Below are 21,570 nucleotides of genomic sequence, written 5' to 3'. Positions count from 1 at the left end.
CACAGGAACTACAAACTTATCAAAAGGAGCAGACCCTTCCTTGCATCGACAGAAACTTCCTTCAGTTTTTAGGTATTGGTCTGTTTTGGCATCTCCATTTTCAGAACGTTTAAAGGACATTCTCCAGTAAAGGACAAGAAGAGGGAATAAAAAAAAAAGATAACTATCAATGTCAGTAAATGCATTTGTATAATGCCAATAGAAGCTAAAGGAGGAAAGATTTTTACAAAGTAAAGGTTGGTCAAAAAAGCAAAATACTTCAAAAAGTCAAAGCAGATAAGAAGTGATTGTGTTTAGTAATTATTAAGTACTGTTAAGAGAACCAGTAACAGCTAAGAACAGAAATAAATAAATGGTAAGGAAATCAGTGTGGGAGCATTATTTACATATTTTTACTTAGGATAAAACCATCCTCATAAAGCCACATTCCCCTTACTTATACAGAACTAAGATACGCAAGAAAATTTCATAAAAGAAGCAAAACTCAAGCTGAGAACCTAGAATACTTTTCATAACTTTATTATACTCAAGCATGAAGAAGAAAGGAGTACTCTATTATTCAGTTTTGTACTCCTTTAGTTACCTCTGTAACTCAGTGCCTTGTACACAGTAAAGAAGTATTTCCTCGTGTTCCTTAGGGTCCAAATTAATTAAGTTAATTTCCAGTACAAATGCTGTGCCAGAGAAAAGAGTTTATTATACTTGCCAGGGAAAGTACTATCTTCTGGATTAATTGAAGCACTAATGCTTCTTTTCAAGAGGTGATAAACATTTGCTGCTGTGAAGTCTGAAAAAGAAAAGACAGAATAAGTCAAAGGGCTCCAGACTTACATAATCTAACTTACTCCAGTTTCACCATCAGAGGCTGTCAAGACCAGTACGTTGTACATAAAAGTACTACCCGCTACTCAAGATCTGTTCAAGTTTTGATACAGTAAATCTAAAGCAAGCAGAGAAAATAGAAAAGGCTCCCGATCTGTACATGCCAGCCAGTTAGCACAAATGCAAAATTCCCCCCAAAAGAATAATTTTAAAGAGAAGGGAAATTCTGTCACAATACCTTATACACAACCACATATATTTACTCCTCAAAATGCTTGTTCGATCGAAACAAATGAACACATAGAATGCAATATTGAATCTAGACGGGTGCACCAAAAAGCAGTGCAATCGCAAACAATTAAAATCGTTTAAAATTCATCATTTGTTTTTAAAACTTAGTTTCTATGTGGGATGTCTCCTCCCATTAGATGTAAATTCTAGTACAGCAAGATATTTGTCCATCTTGTTCCTGTCTGTATTATCTGCATGTGAAACACAGGGGCAGAAATAATAAATGCATATATATATCCAAAAACCAGGAAATTCCATTACTAAGGCATAGAAAATTTACTAAGTTAAATATTTACTATGCCAAGAACTTCTAAGGGCTGGAATCTTGCATCCACAAATTTGTCCCTGTTTTTCCATGAAGATGCTATTTTTGCAGCCCTCATTAACTCTATCCCAGATAGAGTCTCAGCTTCGTGGGACAACTACATATTGATCCCTCTCCAGCAGAATTTTATCACAAACTCAAACTCCTTCCCCGCTCCACAAGCCGTTCCCGCCCTTTCTCATCCCAGCGCTTACCCGGCTGCTTCTCAGTACCCTCACCCCACGACACCTCTGGCCCATGTTCTGCCTCCCTACTGGCCGCCGACGGGAATTTTCCTTCCCCCCAGATCACCAGCAGCAGGTACCGATCCATCTCCTCAGAGATCACCCCTCAATTTTAGGTATCGGCTCCCACATCCAAACAGACGCGCGCTATGACGCACTTCCTGTTCCCTTCATTTAGGTCGGCTGGAAATTGTGTCCTCCGTCGGGTTTCCGCAGTTTTCCAGCAAACGAGTTATTTTCGGGAGTTACTCCCTAAATAACTGCATTTTCTGCTCCTTTCATGACGAAATTGCTGCCGTGGGGAAGACTGGAGGAAACTCGAGGAAGAGGGAGAAGCCGACAAGTGCTGGACGGGCTAGGAACTGTCCTGCTTGGATGTTAGCGTTTCCCGCCGGGCCAGTAAGGCTGCCTCACCCGGCTTGGCTACTAAGAGAAGGACGGACGGTCTTGCTAGTGGGGAAACATGTCTAGTTTCTCTAGGGCGCCCCAGGTGAGCTCGGACTCTTATGGCTTGATGGGGTTCGTTATACTGGCAGAAGGAGAGCGTTGGTTCCGGCAGATTAAGTAGTGAAGCTGGGGCGACAGGGAAGCCGAGACCCTCGGCTAAGGTGCCTTGGGAAAGCACAAGAGGGTCGTCATTCTGGCAAGCACTTAATGTCGTTCGTTTGTTACTCGTCCCCTCTTCTTTTCAATCTGCCCTTTTTTTGGCGAGTGGGGCGGGGGGAAGAGGATTAGGAGAGCAGGTCGGAGAGGTAATAAGGTGGATCACATAGGACACTGTAGGCCGTTGTAATATTTTGGTTTTTTACTGAGTAAAATGGGGACCTATTGGAGGGTTTTGATCCAAGGAGTAACGTGATCTGACCTAGTGTCAAAAGGAGCACTCTGACTGCTGGGTTGAGAATAGACTGTTCAGAAATAGAGGTTAGTAGAGGACAGAAGCAAAGAGTATGTTTGGAGGGTATTACAGTAATCCAGGCGAGACGTGATGGTGCAGAGACCACGCTGGAAATCCTGTGGAGTGTATTGAAAGCGGTCAGGTTTTGTTTGAAAGTGGAGTCAATAGGACTTCTTGAAGATTGAATATAGGCCAACAGCAAAAGAAGAAACAAAGATTACCCCAAGGATTTTTGGTTTGTACAACTGGAGGGTGTGTCATCAACTGAGATAGGGAAGGCTGAGATTGAACCAGGTTTCAGGTGGAAGAATAGGAGTTAGTTTGGGTTATATGGGTCTAAGATGACTCTTAAGCCAGTGCCGTTCCAAGTGTGGTTCCTTCCGTGGACTGTTTGTTGCCTGTCTGTGATGAGATAAATACAGGAAGTAAAATAAAACTTTTAAAAACTTTTTTAGCAATTTGACATCGTCCAGCATTTGTATTTTTTTCATTAAAGTTTTTTGGGTTTGTTTTTCTGTCAAAGTATCAAACTATTTGTCTACAATGGATGGGGACAAAAACTGGCCTTTTTCTTATATGTAGATTAGTTTGAGGTTGTGATAAGTAAATTTAAAATAAAACCAGCTAGCCTCGTTTTATTTTTCCAGCATTGTTTAGCCTCTTGTGTATATGCATAGCGAAAGCATCTGGTGGAGATCTTTCTGGCCTAGAATTTTTAAGAATTTCAATACATTGATGACGACTGTAAAAACAATGGTCTATTCCTGAGGTAACCTAAAGATAACTATTTCAGGCAACTTTTTAAAGTTGAAATTTATTCCACATCATCCATCTGTACTTTCCCGACTACACTGTTCTATTTTACTCTCCCCAGGAACTGAACTTCCAAATCGTCTTCAGTTTCCAATTGGCCACTCAGCTTTTAATATAATGTACCTACTAATCTATAAATGTTTTTGAAGACCTTCATAAACAGCTTCTACTTTCTTACAAGCTTCTCATTGCCCTTCCAGATTCTATTATGTGTTATACAAAAAAAAAAAAAAAGTCATAATGTAAAGGGAAATATATCTTTGGGATATTTATAGCAAAACATAAGTCATATTGCTAACAGGAAACCAGGCAGGAATAATTACTGGGTTTGTCTTTGCAGAATGATTAGGGAAAAAAAAGCCCTTTTCCAGAAATAGAAATGAAAACAAAAATTCTTTAGCAATAGAGTTATTTTTCAAAGAAATTGATATTAATTGTAGAAAACATGTGATATTATATAATAATAAATTTAATTACTGTATTTCCATTTTAATGACAATTATCTTTATTTTTCCTCTTTTTTTTTTTTTTCCAAGCAATGGGCCACTTTTGCTAGAATATGGTATCTCTTAGATGGGAAAATGCAGCCACCTGGCAAACTTGCCGCTATGGCATCAATAAGACTTCAGGGATTACATAAACCTGTGTACCATGCACTGAGTAAGTATTATTTTAGACTTGTCATTAACCACTGTAGTTTTCGTGTCAGAGTAGAATCTTGGTGAAGTTTGACAGGGCTGAGTTTAAGGACCCTTTTTATTTTTCCTGAGGATCCTGTATTCCATTCTTGCTGAAACCATACTGGCGCCCTAAACCGAATTTGGCTTATTCACGGGAAAACCATATGGATCAGTTTACCCAGAACAAGCATATTTTATGCCACTGCCCAGCAAAATTATTAATAGCCCTTCTTTTAACACTCAGAAATAACCTGAATTGCCCCATGACTTAAACTTTCACTTTTATATATGTCCTTTCACATGATGACATGCATATAAAGAGTTTTTAAAGGAAATAATTTTGTCCTCTCTTCTAAAAAATCATTTCCCCTAGAAAAATATATGGTGCTAGCTAGGTATGGGAAGCTTATTTTCACTAATAAGATTAATAGACTTGCTTTTCTGTATCCTTTTTCCAAAATAAAATTAAAAAGTTGTTTTCATTCTAGAAGATTTCTGCTTACAGATAGTTTTTGATAGACCTCATTTACCCCAGCACTTCATGGCCAGATCCAGATGTCAGTTTTTAGTCCTCATACTGGTTGACTTGTCAACATCATTGGCTGCAATTGATCACAGTTTTATTTAGCTTTTATTGTGCAATATATTAAACATACAAAGATGTGTATATAAAAATATGTGATATTTTAAAGGAAATTAACCATAATAACAATTATAATGGTGAAATGAATACACTCAGCATTGGTTTGTTTCCAGTTTTTTTGCCATTATGTTATATTACATTAATGTTGCTATCAATATTCTTGTGCCATTTTCCTAGTACACATGGAAGAATTTTTCCAAGGTATGCCCAAAGGACAGGAATTACTGGGTTTTAAGGTGCATAGAAATTACTGAGTCTTTATCATGCCAGTAGCATGCAAGAGTTTCCATTACTCCTCATCTTCAATAACACTTGATATGTTCCTTCTTCTTAATTTTGACTATTCTGGTAGATGTAAAATGCTTGCTTTGTGATTTCAATTTGCATTTTCCTGATGACAAATATGGCTGGCTGAGTATCTTTTCATTTATTGGCATTTATAGCTTCCTCTTCTGTGAAATGTCTGTGCATGTCTTTTGCAAATTCTTCCACTGAGTTGTTTGTCCTTTGCTTTTTTCTTACTTTTTTTATAAAAGGTTTCAAACTATCAGAAAAGGTCAAAGAATAGTACAGTGAATTTCTTTATACTCTCCACCTAAATACAGTTGTTAACATTTTATCATATATTTTTTATTAAACCATTTGAAAATACATTGCAGATGCCATTATAATTCCCCCAAAATACTTCAGCGTACATCTCCTAAAAATAAAGATACTCTCTATGTAACCAAAATGCCATTGACACACGTAAGAAAATAAACAGTACTTTAATTAGGTGGTCTAATGTTCAGTGCATTTTTAAATTTCTCTGGTTGTCCCAAGTATGTTTCTAATAGCTATTATTTTTTTGAACCAGGATGCAACCTAGGTTTATGTATTGTCTTTGGTTGTTATGCTCCTTTAGTCTCTTAATCTAGAATAATCCTTCTTTTATTTTCTTCTCAAGCTTTTGAGGAGTCCAGGCTAATTTTCATCTAGAGAACTTTCTTCTTGAAACGCATTCTTCACTTGTTTCCCTGGATTCACTTGTTTCCCTGTTTCTTCTCCCTTTCTTAGTACCCTTGGCTCTCCTCAGCTTTCTAAACTCTCCAATGCTCTTCTCACCAAAAATCGGAAGTGCCTCAGGGCCCAATCCTTGAAGTGCCTAAGGCCCCATGCTTTAGATGATTGCATTATGTCTCATGTATCTAAAAATCATCTATATGTTAATGCCTCCCAAATTTAAATCTCCAGTTTTGACCCCTTCCCTGTATCCTAGACTCACATATACAAATTTCTATTAAGCAAATTTTTCTGGTGTCTAGTAGACATCTCCAATGAATAATTCCATTTGGGGATGTCTTGCTTCTTGTCTACTTCACCCAAACCAACCTGTTCCTTCCCAGTTTTCCATCTCAATTAATAGCATCACTATTCTTTTTGTTGCTCTGGTTTGAAGGCATTGTCTTATCTGCAACTCCTCTTTGTTCAACCAAAAAAATAAAAAATAAAACATATATATATATATACACACACACATATTTAAAAACATATTAGAAAAAAGTATCTCTGAACTCTGGCACCTCTCATCATCTCTCCCTCTACTCTGATTTTAAACTGCTGTACTGTATCCTGTTTTATTCCAAAAACTGTCTCACTGTGATCTGTTTTCTTCTGCCATTGCTTTCATGTAATTTTTTCTCCATAGATCAACTACAGTTATCTTCTCCAAATGAAATTTCTGTGTGTCCTACAAGAACTTAAATAATATGGTCCCTGTTAACTTTCTGACTTTCTTTCCTTTATTTATTTATTTACTATTTAATTAATTATTTATGTCAATCCACTCAGGCCTGTGCTGTTTCATTAACTTGCCTACCAAGCACATTTTTGCCTTATGCCCTTTTTTTTTTTTGAGACAGAGTCTCACTTTGTTGCCCAGGCTAGAGTGCAGTGACCCGATCTTGGCTCACTGCAACCTCCGCCTCCTGGATTCAAGCATTTCTCCTGCCTCAGCCTCCCGAGAAGCTGGGATTACAGGCATATGCTACCACACCCAACTAAGTTTGTATTTTTAGTAGAGACGGGGTTTCACCATGTTGCCAGGCTGGTGTTGAACTCCTGACTGCAAGTGATCCATCCACCTTGGCCTTGGAAAGTGCTGGGATTACAGGCGTGAGCCACCACGCCCAGCCCTTAGGCCCTTTTCACACTCTGTTCCCTCTGCCTAGATATTCTTTACCAGATATCTGCATAGCTTATTTCTTCATGTATTTCAGATTTCTGCTCAGGCATTTATATTCTGAGAGAGGCCTTCCCTGATTCCTCTGCTCACCCTTTCACTCTGTATACCTTTTCCTTGCTTTAAAAAAAAAAATAGTGTTCATGTATCACCTGAAATGTTATGTAAGTATCTGTTTATTATCTACCTTCCTTCACTACACTAAGTTCCCAGAGCACGAAAAATGTTGCCTATTTTGTACACAACTGTGTCCCTAGTACCTGTAATAGTGCTTGACACATAATTGGAATATAAGAAATGTTTGTTAAGTGAATGCGCTTGCATTTATGAATTCCAGTTGTGAAAATGAAGAAAATACTTTTAGTCAGGGCTCTGGCGTTGAAGCTAAGTCAGATTTTTGGATCTGTGGAGCTAAGAGGAAGGGTATTCCAAATGATTTGATTTGGGCAAGAGCAAAGATTTATGCTGCTCTAACCTTTTTTCTCTACCTAATGAAAATTTCAGTGAGATCAAAATAAACTCACACTCTGAAATCTGTGAGTATATAATATGAATCTGAGGTTTTGTCTTGTTAGTCTTTGTTTTTCAAGCACCCCCCAGTACAATGTCTGGCCCATCATAGATGCTTGCCAGAAATCGTTTGTGGAATGACACTTTCAAACAGATGTTTTGTGAGTAGTCAGTTCTTGTTCCCTGTAGTTATCCTGTGAACACTGGGTTAGTGAATACTGAACCATTGCTTCTGGGAGAGATACGGAGTTAGATTCCTCTGAACCTCTGGTCACAGCATTTTCATCAACCAATCAGTACATAACTTTGTTTTATGTGTGTTTCTGTTTAAAGACATCTTAACACTGAACTCGTGACCAACAGCAGTATAACAAGCTTATCTAACACACATATTATCTCTATAAGGCAACAACACAGCCTTCTTATATTTAGGAACACTAAATGCACTCAGTGTAACAAGCTTGGGGGATATTTTAAACAGTGAAACCACTAAGAAAAGTCCACAGATGCCAGAAACATTGCACTACATAGAAAATGAAAAGGATGCTTGTTTATTTTATGAAAGGTGAAAGAAGGCAGAGCATCGCCTTTTTCAGCCTCAGATGGGAACATGTGCATCAAATAACACAAATTTATTTCCACTCTGAGCATGTCCATCAATGACTGCAAAAGCACTATGAGTATTGATTTTTGGGTAACAAATTTTAACAAGTAGGCGAATTTGTAAATATGGAATCTATGAATAATGAGGTCAACTGTATTTTGAAAGTAAAAAGTGATCAGGAGACTTACACTGTAACTTATAAACCTGTTTACTTTAGAAATCTTTTTTGGCAGACCAGAAAAATAGAGAATTACCAATTCATATAGTTGTTTAATTCCTTAGGACTTTAGATATTTTGTTTAACCACCTCATCTCTTCATTGACAGTCGAGTAAACTAAAATCAGGATTTCATTGCTATTCAGCTATATTATAGTACAGCTGGGACTAGAACTTAGGCACCTGTTTCTCATGTAGGAAATTCCCCATTCCATTTCACTCTGGTGATACTTAACCACTTGTATTGAGTATTCCTGCAGCTTTTTTCCTTAGCAATGGTATCAGCAGATAATAAATGAGATCTCTTAGGTTGTCTCTGCAGAAATGCAAATAATACAAAATTTGAAGAAAAGTGCAATTAGTAGCAGTCACCTAATTTCCATCTCCAAATATAGCACTATCTGTCCACTCAAAGTTCTGCTTCCTTATTACCAGGTCGTCATTGCAAAAGTGTACCTTAGATATGGATGAATAGGCATTCTGCTAGGATACCAGAAGAGCTGTTGTGGCTGCCTATTAGGTTTCTTTGAAAGTAGAAACTTACTTTTTAAAGACTGAATTGCATTTTTTTTCACTATGTGTTTTGAGACAGGGTCTTACTCTGCCACTCAGGCTGCAGTGCAATGGAGCCATCACAGCTCACTGCAACCTCCACCTTCTGAGCCTCCCAGGTAGCTGGGACTATAGGCGCGCACCATCATATCCAGCTAAGTTTTTTGTAGTTTTTGTAGAGATGGGGTTTCACAATGTTGCACAAGCTGGTCTTAAACTCCTGAACTCAAGCGATCCACTCACCTCAGCCTCACAAAGTGCTGGAATTACACATATGAGCCACCTTGCTTGGGCATGTTTCACTGTATTTAATATGTAATATATTAGCAAAACTTCTTGTGTCCACAAGATGTCACTAAAATCAAAACTTAAATTGCAAGCAATTTTCAATTTATAAATATGTTGTGTTTTAAGAGTTCATTCTAACATTTAGTGGTTTAATAAACATTTATTGAGCAGATATTATGGGCTCATAATCACTATAAATATATTTTTTTGAAAATTGACCTACAGTTAATAATATTACAAATGATGATCATTGTTCTAGGAATGATTGTAAAAATTAACAAATAATGTATCTGAACATAATGTATACAATATTTAAACTACCTTATTTGTGAAATGGATGTTTGTGAAGTGTTGTGGAAATTGACTTTTCATTATAAGGTTATTTTTTATGGAAAATGTGGGTTAAGGTAGAAAGGATGTGGAGCTAGTAAAGGAATCCCTCCTTCTAATTAGAGCTGCCCTCTTGAATTTGGGACTTGGGAACTTTTCGAACATGTTTCTGATAAATGAAAAGAAAGGTTATGTGTGGTGATTAGTGGAGTATGACTTATTCTTTATGAGGATTCTACTCCTTTCTCTGCCAACTGATTAATTCATTGAGGAGGACTATAGGAGTATTTAAAGGAAGCAGAGGAAAACCTTTCTTTAGCTTTGCTAAAATTAGATTATGTTAAAATATTTCTGTTCTGCATTGAATGAAATAAAAGTTGCACTCAGTTTATAAAGATTAATGTTAGGAATGCTAACATACCAAACAATTCAGCAGAGATCAGATTTATGATCTAAATCTAATCTGTAGTATTCTGCCTTGTAAGTTTATGATGCTCTTCTTAAAGTTGCTTAGCTAACATATTTTTCTTTTACTATTCAGTTAAATGTATAAATGTAATTCAAATGTTAATATCATAGCATTTTAATTTTGCAATCTAAATTGTACATTTATACTTCACCTCACTCCTAGAATATCATCCTACAGAGCACTGAAGTAGATTTTTGCTTCAGGTTATATCTAGAATACGTATCTCCTTTGGAAGTGACTATATCGATATTGTCAATAAATTAAACAGTATGCCTTGTTCGTGTTACAGTATCTATACAGTCAGCAGATTTTATGGTAACCTATATGATCATTCATCACCTTGGCTGTGCACAAGTTCAGGGATGCCAAAAATAACACTGAAGTAGCCATTGGGACATTTGTCCTTCCAAACTTAGAAACAAACATAAAGGCCAAAGCCAAACTTTGTTGTTTATCACTAATTCAGAATAGCTATTTTTCAAACATTTCTCAAACTAAATCCTCAAGGAAACCCAATAAATAAAAGCAGTACTGTCCTAGTTGAAGGAAGAAGAACCTAGATCCTTGTGCCTTGAGTCACCTTTTAGAAGCCTAAGACTGAATCACCTGCACTTTAAAAACCACTATGCTAAAGCAAACAGCTTATAAGGAAGGATTCAACCCTATAAAGGGGAAAAAAACAAGCTACAGACTGGAAGAAAATATTTGCAAACTACATCATCAACAAAAGTCATATCTAAAATATATAAAGAACTTTCAAAACTCAACAGTAAAATCAAACAATCTAATTAGACTATGGGCAGAATACATGAACAGATGGCAGATAAGTACATGAAAAGATGTTCAATATAAGTAGCCATTAGGGAAATGCAAATTAAAACCACAGCGAGATAATACTACACAACTATCAAAATAGCTAATATAAAAAATAGTGACAAGTGCTGATGAGGATGCATAGGAACTGGATTACTGATGCATTGCTGGTAGAAATGTAACATGGTACAGCAACTCTGGAAAGGAATATGGCAGTTTCTTCTAAAACTAAACATGAGCTTACTATATAGCACAGCAGTTTCATTTCTCTTGGACATTATCCCAGAGAAATGAAAATTAAGTTCATGAAAAACCTGTACCAATTAATAATCCCTCCACCCTATTACTCTTTATCTTCCCATGTTCATCAGCTCCTGGCATATTGCATATTCATTTATTTGTTTATTATCTGGCTTTTCCACTAGAGCGTAAGATTTATTAATAATAATTTCTCTGTAAGGAACTTAAATTTACAACCAAAAAACCACCCTATTAAAAAGTGAGCAAAGGACATACATAAAGAGACACGTTTCAAAAGAAGACATACATACAGTCAACAAGCAAATGAAAAAATGCCCATATCGCTAATGATTAGAGAAATGTAAGTCAAAACCACAATGAGATACTATCTCACACCAGTCAGAATGGCTATCACTAAAAGGTCAAAAAATAATAGACGTTGGCAAGGCCAAGGAGAAAAGGCCATGCTTATACACTGCTGGTGGGAGTGCAAATTAGTTCAGTCATTCTAGAAAGCAATTAGGTGATTTCTGAAAGAACTTAAAGCATGTACAGTTCATTTTAGCACTATTCATAATAGCAAAGATATGGCATCAACGTAAGTGCCCATCAGTGGTAGACTGGATAAAGAAAGTGTGGTACATATACACCATAGAACACTGTAGAGTCATTAAAAAATGAGATCATGTCCTTTGCAGCAACATGGATGGAGCTGCAGGCCATTGTCCTAAGTAAACTAACACAGGAACAGAAAACCAAATACTGCATGTTCTCACTTTTAAGTGGGAGTTAAACATTGGGTACTCATGGGCACAAAGGGAACAATAGACGACTACTTGAGGGTGGAGAGTGGGAGGAGGGTGAGGATCAAAAAACTACCTATTGGGTACTCTGCTTATTGCCTCGGTGACAAAATAATCTGTATATTCAACCCCCATGACATGCAATTTACCTGTATAACACACCTGTACATTTCCCCCTGAACCTAAAAGTTTAAAAAAATAAAAAAGAAGTTTTTCAGTTACATTCATTGCTATATCCCCAGCATCGAGAATGATACATGGCATTAGTAAGTATGTAATACATAGCAAGTGGATTTGTTCATCAATGGAAAAGGGTTATAAAGTAAATTTTAAAAGAGCTGGAGACTCCCAGCAAGCAAATTGGTGTCTCTATCTGAATCTGCCCTTGCATGGAATCTGAATATTTCAAACATGGTTAAAAACGAATACTAGGGATTTTCGTAAACACTTACTGTGTCTGGCAACTCTATATGAAGGATCTATAAAGAGTCTGCAGCAGGGATCTAGGACCAAAAAAATTATACAAATGCTAGAACAAAGTAGAGTTCGTTATTTCAGTTGCAAAAACTGCAATTACTTTTGCACCAACCTAAATAGCATGGCTTACTTGGCACAGACAGTAGTGTTGGAAAAACTGGTAAATAAGGCTACAAAAAGTTATCCTATACTCTAGGTCTCCTTGAATCCCTAACCAAGGAGTTGGTACATGGGGAAGTACAAAGATGGCAAATAACTGTAACCTGTCAGTGGTTTGCTGAGAAGGACTTCTGAGATCTTAGAATTTAGCAGAAAAGAATACGTAATTGATTAGTGAATGATATCATTGCCTCCTTATGGCATTATAACTACCACTTTTTGCCATCTGGTTGTAGTAGACATGTAAGATCTGCCTTTGAAGTTTTACTAGAGTTGTATTTGAAGCTTAACTTTACCACTTATTAGACATATCATTTTAGCTGAGTTGTTTAACCTCTGACTCTGTTTTCTCATTAAACATTATTAAATAGTAAAAGTGGCAGGCAGAGGGAGTACATTAGCTTTACCTAACACGATAGTTGTGAGACTTTGAGTGTTAAAAGTGACTATAAAATGCCTAGCTCAGTGCTTTGAAAGTAGAAGATATTGAATAAATATTACTTCCTTTCCTCCCAGGCAATTTTGAGGAAAAATTATGACTTAATTCTGGCTTAAGGGAGAAGATGGGCCAAAACATTGAGGCGGTATAGGACTAAGAGGTGCCCCTGATGGTGTAACCTACTTGAGACTTTAGGTTTTGTGACATGAAGCTGTTGAGTTTTCACTTTGTTTGAATTAGTTTGAATGTATTTGGCCATTTAATTTAGCACCTAGTGTTATCCTGAGGAGTCAGATAAAGTTAGAAGTTTAAGATTAGAATTTTTATAAATAAACTCACAATTCCTATTTCTAAAAATTGTTTACTATTATACTATTTTTCAACTTAATTTCTCTTCAGAACATCTCTTGATCAAGCACTAGAGCTATGATTTATTTGAATTTGGTACATATATATTAAATGTGCAGCTTTAAGTTAAAAATTATAAAATGAAACTATTTAACTTAATAGAAATTTAGACAGAAACAATTGTGCTATATCCAGGGTTACAGTCTTACATTAATACTGACTTTAGTGTTAATGAAATACAGTTAAAAGCATGTATTTAATTGCTGGTTAGTTTTTGTTTAGCGTTAGTAATGAATTTACTAGAAGCAATGAATTCATTGCTTCTTTGAATGAATTTACTAGAGATTTGGCATATATTATTGAGGAAGAACAATTTTTCCTAGATTAGATGTGATACCTTAGAACTGAAAGAATATGATTTTCAGTTGCTTTGTGGCAATCTGTCTAATGCCCCATGAAAGATTTTTTTGCTCTCTATAAATATTTTTTGAGTGGCTCAAGATGCTTTACCTGTATTTAAAACTTAACAATTTAAAAGTAAATTCAGTTTTAGTGGAAAGTTTAAAGATTCAATTTTTTCCTCCAAATAGATGTTATGGAAAGAGCCTATACTGGGTATTAGGTAACTTAGTGTGTGAGCCTTTGCAAATCACTTAATCTTCTGCTGTAAATGTCTGGATGTGAGCTAAAGTAATTTCATTGTTTTTTGAGGCTGTCTGGTTATCTTCTCACCTTCTTTATTTACTCTTCTGCTGCATTTGCCCAACTGCCTCAATAGCCAACAGGGTGTCACTTTTCGGAACTTCAATCATTTAATTAAATATTGTCAGACTATTCTTTTCCATCTAATAACAGCAAGCTTCCCAGGTCTTTCATTCATACCTCTGAATTTCCTTTCACTCTAGTGATGAAAACCCACTTGCTTTATTTTCTTTTCTTTATTCTTCTCCTATATAGACTATGAACGTCTCTGAAAATTCTGCCATTCAAATTTAGAGCTCTGCATAGAATCTTAAAATCTTTAGTTTTCATATATATTATACTTGTGTTTGTTATTTTTAGTGTTTTTTTTTTTCTTAAGCTTTAGAATATCTTTAGGTTTGTTTTTTTCTATTAGTAGAATAAGTGTTTTATAAATGTTTCTGATTACTTGATTTTGTCATATATAGTAAGTCATTTGAAAATGTACATGTTAACTTTTTAGTTTGTTTTCAGATGAACAGCCAAACTTAGGGATAGAAAATGAGTGCAGATACACATATTTTGATTTTCAGGTCATCTGTCCTGTCAAATATGTTTGTGTAGTCATAGTTGAGAGTAGCAGTTTAAATTTACTATATACATAGTTGGAAAAAAACCTTTCCATGGTAGTTAATAAGATCATAGCAGTCTGCTCTCTAAATTTGCAAAAAATGATAATCAATTGTAATGTTTTATGTTTGTTTTCAATTTACCTATAGGTGAAATGTGCTTTTTTATGTCTATATACATATTGTTTTCATTTTCTTCACTATTTTTCAGGGAAAGTGTGTATCAGACATTTAAAGGCACTTAATACAAACATTTTTACTGAAGTGTAATTATTAATTGGAAGAGTAATAACAGTAATTTGCTTTTAAAAGGTGTATTGTTGTTATTGGCACCCTTATTAAATTTCTTTTACTTTGCAGTGTTGAGATTTTCCAAATGGCCAGCCAACTCTTTCTATACTTAGATGTTATATTAAAAAGTAACAGAAGTCTATTCAAGGATTTTTGATGTTGCACTGTGACTTGCTTTTTATTTTTTTAATACGTTGTTTGAACTTAGGCTTTATAAATAACCAAGGACACTTTTTCTTAAGGTTTGTATTTTTCATACAAAATCTTGTTTCTTTTTAAAATCTAGGTGACTGTGGGGATCATGTTGTTATAAAGAACACAAGACACATTGCATTTTCTGGAAACAAATGGGAACAAAAAGTATACTCTTCGCATACTGGGTAAGATAATGCTATTGTCAGGGAAAGCAGGTAGTTAAAATATATTACTTTAAGAATACAGTTCTTCTTTCTTAAAAGAAAAAAGATATTTTTAAGAATCGGCATTTATTACTAATTTTACTCATGCCATGTATATAATTTACTCAATTTTTAAAAACCACACAACTATACCAAATGTAGTTATTACCTGATAGTATTTGTTTATCCTAAAAGTGTTTCATATAACCTGTGAACAAGATTAATCTCATGTTTTAGTCACTCTTTTACTTCTGTATTTCTGCTTCCTATAATTCATCTTACTGCTGTTTTCAGAACCATCCCAAACACCTGAAAGTTAACAAGATGTTTAAGGAATGGTCACTCTTCTCTAGATAAAATCTTGTTTGTCAGTATCGCTTTTAAGTAAATATACTCACCTGGGTGTGTTCTGTTGGTTTCCAAATACAGCGTGACTCTCCTCCATTTTTCAGTTAGGCAGTCTTCTGTTGCAGTAGAACTTTTCTTCAAGGTCATAGTATTTCTGTGTTTGAGTTTACTGTCAGCTAAAACTCCTAAGTGTTTTTCAGGTATACTCCTGTTGAATCATGTCTCCTCCTTCCTGTGTGCTTTAGTTGTAATTTAATTCAATTGCAAGACCTTAAGTTTACTCCATGTTAAATTTTATCTCCAGCCTTTTAAGATCCTGATTTTATCATCTCATGTATTAGTTAATCGACAGCTTCAGGTCATGTGCACATTTAATTAAGTATACTTTCTATACTATTACCCAAGTTATGGTTGGTTAGAAATGTTGATTTTTTATTCTTGATCAAAATCACTATTTTATTTCCAAATGCATCTTCGCCTTTGATGTTCCCATTCGTTTCTTTTCATCTCTTGCCCCAAGTGCATCTTAAATATTTGGAACAACTGTTTTGCTTCTTTGAGCCAGCCTTTGCCCATTCCTCCCCTTAAAATACATTCATGAAATCTTTATATAAGTTAACAAAACTGAATTTACATCCATCTTTAGTAATGTCAGCTATTGGCAAATCTCTGTGTATAAACCAAGTTCTACAAAATTGAGAGGTAATTGGGAAAGAAATATTAAAAGTCAGAATAACATAATGTGATAAAAGAATAAAGGGAAGTATTGACACAAAATACTATGGAAATTACTATAGCAATAATATGTAGTATTACTGCAAATGAAGGAAAATAACAGCATAGCCAGTAGTGAACAGCTACCATAATGTGTACGTCAGCTGGTAGTGTCCCTGTCAGTAGTGCTTTCTCACTGATAGATGAAAATTCAAACTCCTTTACAAGTCATTGGAAACCAGTTCCCACTGCTGCTTCGTAGTTCTTCTTAGACAACATATTGCTATTTCATTCCTTTCTGCCTTTGCACGTGTTGTTCCCTGACAGTGAGGACTTCTCCTATTTAGCCATTAAAAATTGGCTCAGATGTCACATTTTCTGGGATACCTTTTCTATTTCCTCATCACTCAAAGAGTTGATTGCTTTTTGTTTCTGTTGACTGTTCACTTACACTTTGGACATACTACTTTATTATGTTCATAACACTATATTACAATTACATATTCAAAATTTAGCTTGCTAGTTGTAAAATTTTTAGGATATACTAATTTTAGAAAATATAGAGAAGTTTAAAGAGGCAAGTAAAATTCACTCCTGATCCCATGAGTTAACATTTTAATATACAATCAGCCCTCCATATCTATGGATTCCACATTGTGGAAATGTAAAATTTTTGTTTTGTTTTGTTTCTTGAGATGGAGTCTTGCTCTGTCACCCAGGCTGGAGTGCAGTGGTACGATTTTGGCTCACTGCAACCTCCGCCTCCCAGGTTCAAGCAATTCTGCTGCCTCAGCCTCCTGAGTAACTGGGACTACAGGTGTGCACCACCATGCCCAGCTAATTTTTGTATTTTTAGTAGGGACAGGGTTTCTCCATTTTGGCTAGACTGGTCTCGAACTCCTGACCTCAGGTGATCGCCTGCCAAAGTGCTGTGATTACAGGCGTGAGCCACTGCACCCGGCCTGTAATTTTTTTTTTAATTGCATCAATACTGAACATGTACAAACATTTTTCTTGTCATTATTCCCTAAACAATACAGCATAACAGCTATTTACATAACATTTACATTATATTGGGTATTATAAGTAATCTAGAGATGATATAAAGTATACAAGAGGATATGTGTAGGTTATATGCAATTACTACACCATTTTATATCAGGGATATGAACATCCCTGGAGTTTGGTATCCTCAGGAGGTCCTGGAACTAGTCCTCAACAGATGGAGAGGGGTAACTGTATATACAAGTTTATATCCTTTTTCACTTAATAGAAAATTCTCAAAGAACCTTTTTTAAGTATTATTTTTGGTTACTAAGTAGTAGTGCACAAAATGATTTATGATACTTGATCATTGTTCTGTTTTTTGAAATGAAAATTTTGGCTTTTATACAGGGCTGATAAACATCTTTTTTTTCAATTCTTGTTTTTTTTTTTTAACTTTTAAGTTCAGTTACATGTGAAGTTTGTTACATAGGTAAACTTGTGTCATGGGGATTTGTTGTACAGGTTATTTCATCACCCAGGTATTAAGCCTAGTACCCATTAGTTATTTTCCTCTCTCTACTCCCAGCATCCACCTTCCAGTAGGCCCCAGTGTATGTTGTTCCCCTCTATGTGTTATTGTATTCTCATCATTGAGCGCCCACTTATAAGTGAGAATATGCAGTATTTGGTTTTCTGTTCTTGTGTTAGTTTGCTTAGAATAATGGCCTCCAGCTGCATCCATGTTGCTGCAAAGGACATGATCTTGTTCTTTTTTTATGGCTATGTAGTATTTCATGGTATATATGTACTACATTTTCTTTATCCAGTCTACCTTTGATGGGCATGTAGGTTAATTCCATGTCTTTACTATAATGAATAGTGCTGCAGTGAACACACATGTGGATGTGTCTTCATAACAGAACAATTTATATTCCTTAGGGTGTGTACCTAGTAATGGGATTGCTGGGTCAAATGGTATTTCTGTCTTTAGGACTTTGAGGAATTGCCACACTGTTTTCCACAGTGGTTGAACACTCCCACCAATAGTGTAAAACTCCCACCAACAACGTAAAAGCATTCCTTTTTCTCTACAGCCTTGCCAGCATCTGTTATTTTTTGACTTTTTAATAATAGCCATTCTCACTGGTGTGAGATGGCATCTCATTGTGGTTTTGATTTGCGTTTCTCTAATGATCAATGATTTTGAGCTTTTTTTCCACGATTGTTGGCCACATGTATGTCTTCTTTTGAAAAGTGTATGTTCCTGTCCTTTGTCCACTTTTTAATGGGGTTTGTTATTTCTTCTTGTAAATTTAAGTTCCTTACGATGCTGGATACTAGACCTTTATCAGATGCATAGTTTGCAAAAATTTTCTCTCATTCTGTAGGTGTCTGTTTATTCTGTTTCTTTTGTTGTGCAGAAGCTCTTTAGTTTAATTACATCCCGTCTGTCGATTTATGCTTTTGTTGCAATTGCAGTTTGCATCTTTGTCATGAAATCTTTGCCCATGCCTTTGTTCTTAATGGTATTGCCTAGGTTGTCTTCCAGGGTTTTTATAGTTTTGGGTTTTACATTTAAGTCTGGAATCCATCCTGAGTTATTTTTGTATGTGGTATAAGGAAGGGGTACAATTTCAATCTTCCGCATATGGCTAGCCAGTTCTCCCAGCACCATTTATTGAACAGGGAATCCTTTCTCCATTGCTTTCTTGGCCAGGTTTGTCGAAGATCAAATAGTTGTAGGTGTGTGGTCTTATTTCTGGATTATCTGTTTTGACCCACTGGTCTATGTATCTTTTTTTTTTTTTTTAACCAGTACCATGCTGTTTTGGTTACTACAGTCCTGTAGTATAGTTTGAAGCTGGGTAGCATGATGCCTCCAGCTTTGTTCTTTTTGTTTAGGATTGCCTTGGCTATTCGGGCTCTTCTTTGGTTTCATATGAATTTTGAAATTTGTTTTCTAGTTCTGTGAAGAATCTCAGTGGTAATTTAATAGGAATAGCATTGAATCTATAAACTTTGGGCAGTATGGCCATTTTAACAATATTGATTCTTCCTATCCATGAGCATGGAATGTTTTTCCATTTGTTTCTGTCATCTCTGATTTCTTTTTATTATTAACTTTAAAGAAGTTTTTTTCTCTTGAGATGGGGGCTCACTGTGTTGTCCAGGCATTTCTTGAACTTGTGGGCTCAAGCAGTTCTCACACCTCAGCCTCCCACAGTACTGGGATTACAGGCATGAGCCACTGTACCCAGCCTTCATCTCCGGTTTCTTTGGACAGTAGTTTGTAGTTCTCCTTGTAGAAATCTTTCACCTCCCTAATTAGCTGTATTCCTAAGTATTTTATTCTTTTTGTGGCAGCTGTGAACAGGAATACATTCCTGATTTGACTCTGCGCTTGACTCTTGTTAGTGTCTAGGAATGTTAGTGGTTTTTTGCTAGTGATTTTTGCACATTGATTTTGTATCCTGTGATGTCTTTGTCCAATGATTTTTTTCATATATGTAGGATTATTTAAAATCTCTGGAAGTGAAATATATTTCAAGATCAAAGGAATGGTCATTTATAGGTCTTTTGATAGGTATTTTCAATCATGAGTTTACTAAGCCATAGAAGAGCATACAAATGTTTGTTATCCCAAATCTGTGCAGACACAGTATTATCTTTAAAAATAAGGCTGTTGTCTTTTGATATGCAGCTGAATATTTACATTTGCATAATAATGAAGTTTCAGTGTTACTTTATCACTTTCTATGAACATTTTATCTATTAAAATTATTAATCCACTATTTTATTTTTTACTTTAAACAAAATTTTTATGTTATTTACTGTATAGTAATTAAATTTTTTATTATTGGATGCCTTTTCCTTTGTAATTTCTTCTGTTTTCAGTCTCAGAAATTCTTTCTTGTTCAGATTTTCGTAAACATTTACTTCGAATTTTTTAGGAGTTGGGTTGAATTGGGTGTGCGTGCACCTTGAACTTTCACATCTAAGTCTTTAGTCGTCTAAAATACATTGGCATGAGTTAGAGATACAACTTACTACTAGTTGTATCAATAGAATTTTTCAATTTTAAATAGAACAGGATTTTGTCATATTTATCTGTGTCCCCAGTCCCAGCATGATACACATTCAGTGTTTACTGAATTAATTTCAATGAAAAGCCCTTGGCTAGCATTTAAAACAAATGTTCTCTTACTCCATCCCATACTGGAGGAAAGAGTGTAGTTATTTTCTTACTAGTAAAAATCGATTGAGTGTTGCATTACTCAAGTCATCCTCCACTCACAATTTTACATTAGCTTTCCAAATACTTCAGAATAAAGTCCAAACTTCTCAAATATATTGTAAATGGTATGTTTTAGAATTTGCCATCTCAGTTTTCAAACTAGAAAGATCATCTTTTAGCATAGAAATTGCAAAACATTTTTTTCCATGGAGAGAAAGAATGCAGGAATAGAAGTCTAGACAGGCATTTCTTTTTCTAAAACTGAGATTCCATGAAAAAAGAGAATATCAATTTTAAAACTATCTTTCTCAGCAAACTTCTAACTTTGATAAGTTTCATTCCTAAAACGTGTTTTCTTAAATCACCTTTAAAATATTTTCAAATTTTATTGAAGGGAACATATGGAAAGAATCACATTTAGGTAATCTTGAGGTTTTTTGCAGATTCCACACTGACTTTCCAATTTCTTCCCCCTTTCTTAAAATCATTTGGACTTTATTTATCTATTTAGGATAATAGAACCTTACATCTATATATGTATTGTTTTTGTTTTAAATTTCCCAGTCCCTTTCAGAAATATTTTTTCATTTGACCCAGAAATCTTGTGAGGTAGATAATATTTATTCATATGAGTAAAATTATAAGCAGAGAGGTAAAATGAGGTGCCTGATATTACACTGGGGGTCATTGACAAAACCTAGATTCCATCCCTGCATCTGGGGTATCTGGAAGCTAAGCTGCCTTCAATAGTATTCAATGTATATTTTGTAATTGCCACTTTTTTCATTTTATAAAGAATAATTGATCTGAGCACAATGAAATATTATATTACTTAGAGCCAATATGTAGCACTTAGAGACCTTTACAAACTGCTAAGAGGAAACATGATTACTGGCTGTCTAAAGTATGAACTTGACTTCAGAACCAAGTGGACTACCAACATTTTCCCCAGACCTAACCCGTAGTTTATACAGTTTATCTAATTTGGTAAGGAACATGAAATATTCTGGCTTGTTTCTATTTCTATGTTAAATCAAGTAGTAATAAACTGCCCCGTAATGAGTGAGTGAATTAATAAGTTACAATTCATATAGAAATATACTTATGCCAATAAATTTTCC

At 35.3% G+C, this 21,570-nt stretch overlaps 2 protein-coding genes across 3 annotated transcripts in view; one reads left to right on the top strand and one right to left on the bottom strand.

Moving 5' to 3' along the window:
• MTBP (MDM2 binding protein) overlaps positions 1-1,823 on the bottom strand; it is a 78,605-nt gene extending 76,782 nt beyond the window's left edge. The window contains exons 1-2 of the mRNA XM_025393672.1: positions 1,633-1,823; positions 707-787 (exon numbers count right to left, since the gene is read on the bottom strand). Of these exons, the coding sequence (XP_025249457.1) occupies positions 707-787; positions 1,633-1,750 (199 nt within the window). The 5' untranslated portion in view covers positions 1,751-1,823. The remainder of the gene's footprint in view (positions 1-706; positions 788-1,632) is intronic.
• Positions 1,814-21,570, top strand: part of MRPL13 (mitochondrial ribosomal protein L13) — a 49,666-nt gene continuing 29,909 nt past the window's right edge. The window contains exons 1-3 of one of the 2 annotated variants that reach the window (XM_025393675.1): positions 1,814-2,152; positions 3,910-4,033; positions 15,054-15,147. In XM_025393675.1, the coding sequence (XP_025249460.1) occupies positions 2,126-2,152; positions 3,910-4,033; positions 15,054-15,147 (245 nt within the window). In that variant the 5' untranslated portion in view covers positions 1,814-2,125. The remainder of the gene's footprint in view (positions 2,153-3,909; positions 4,034-15,053; positions 15,148-21,570) is intronic. The other variant, XM_025393676.1, reaches the window with a different exon arrangement.

Source organism: Theropithecus gelada, chromosome 8 (genome assembly GCF_003255815.1).
Source record: "Theropithecus gelada isolate Dixy chromosome 8, Tgel_1.0, whole genome shotgun sequence".
In the NCBI taxonomy this organism is placed as follows: domain Eukaryota; kingdom Metazoa; phylum Chordata; class Mammalia; order Primates; family Cercopithecidae; genus Theropithecus; species Theropithecus gelada.
Note: the sequence above shows the minus strand (reverse complement) of the source record. Positions and strands in the feature narration are given on the sequence as shown.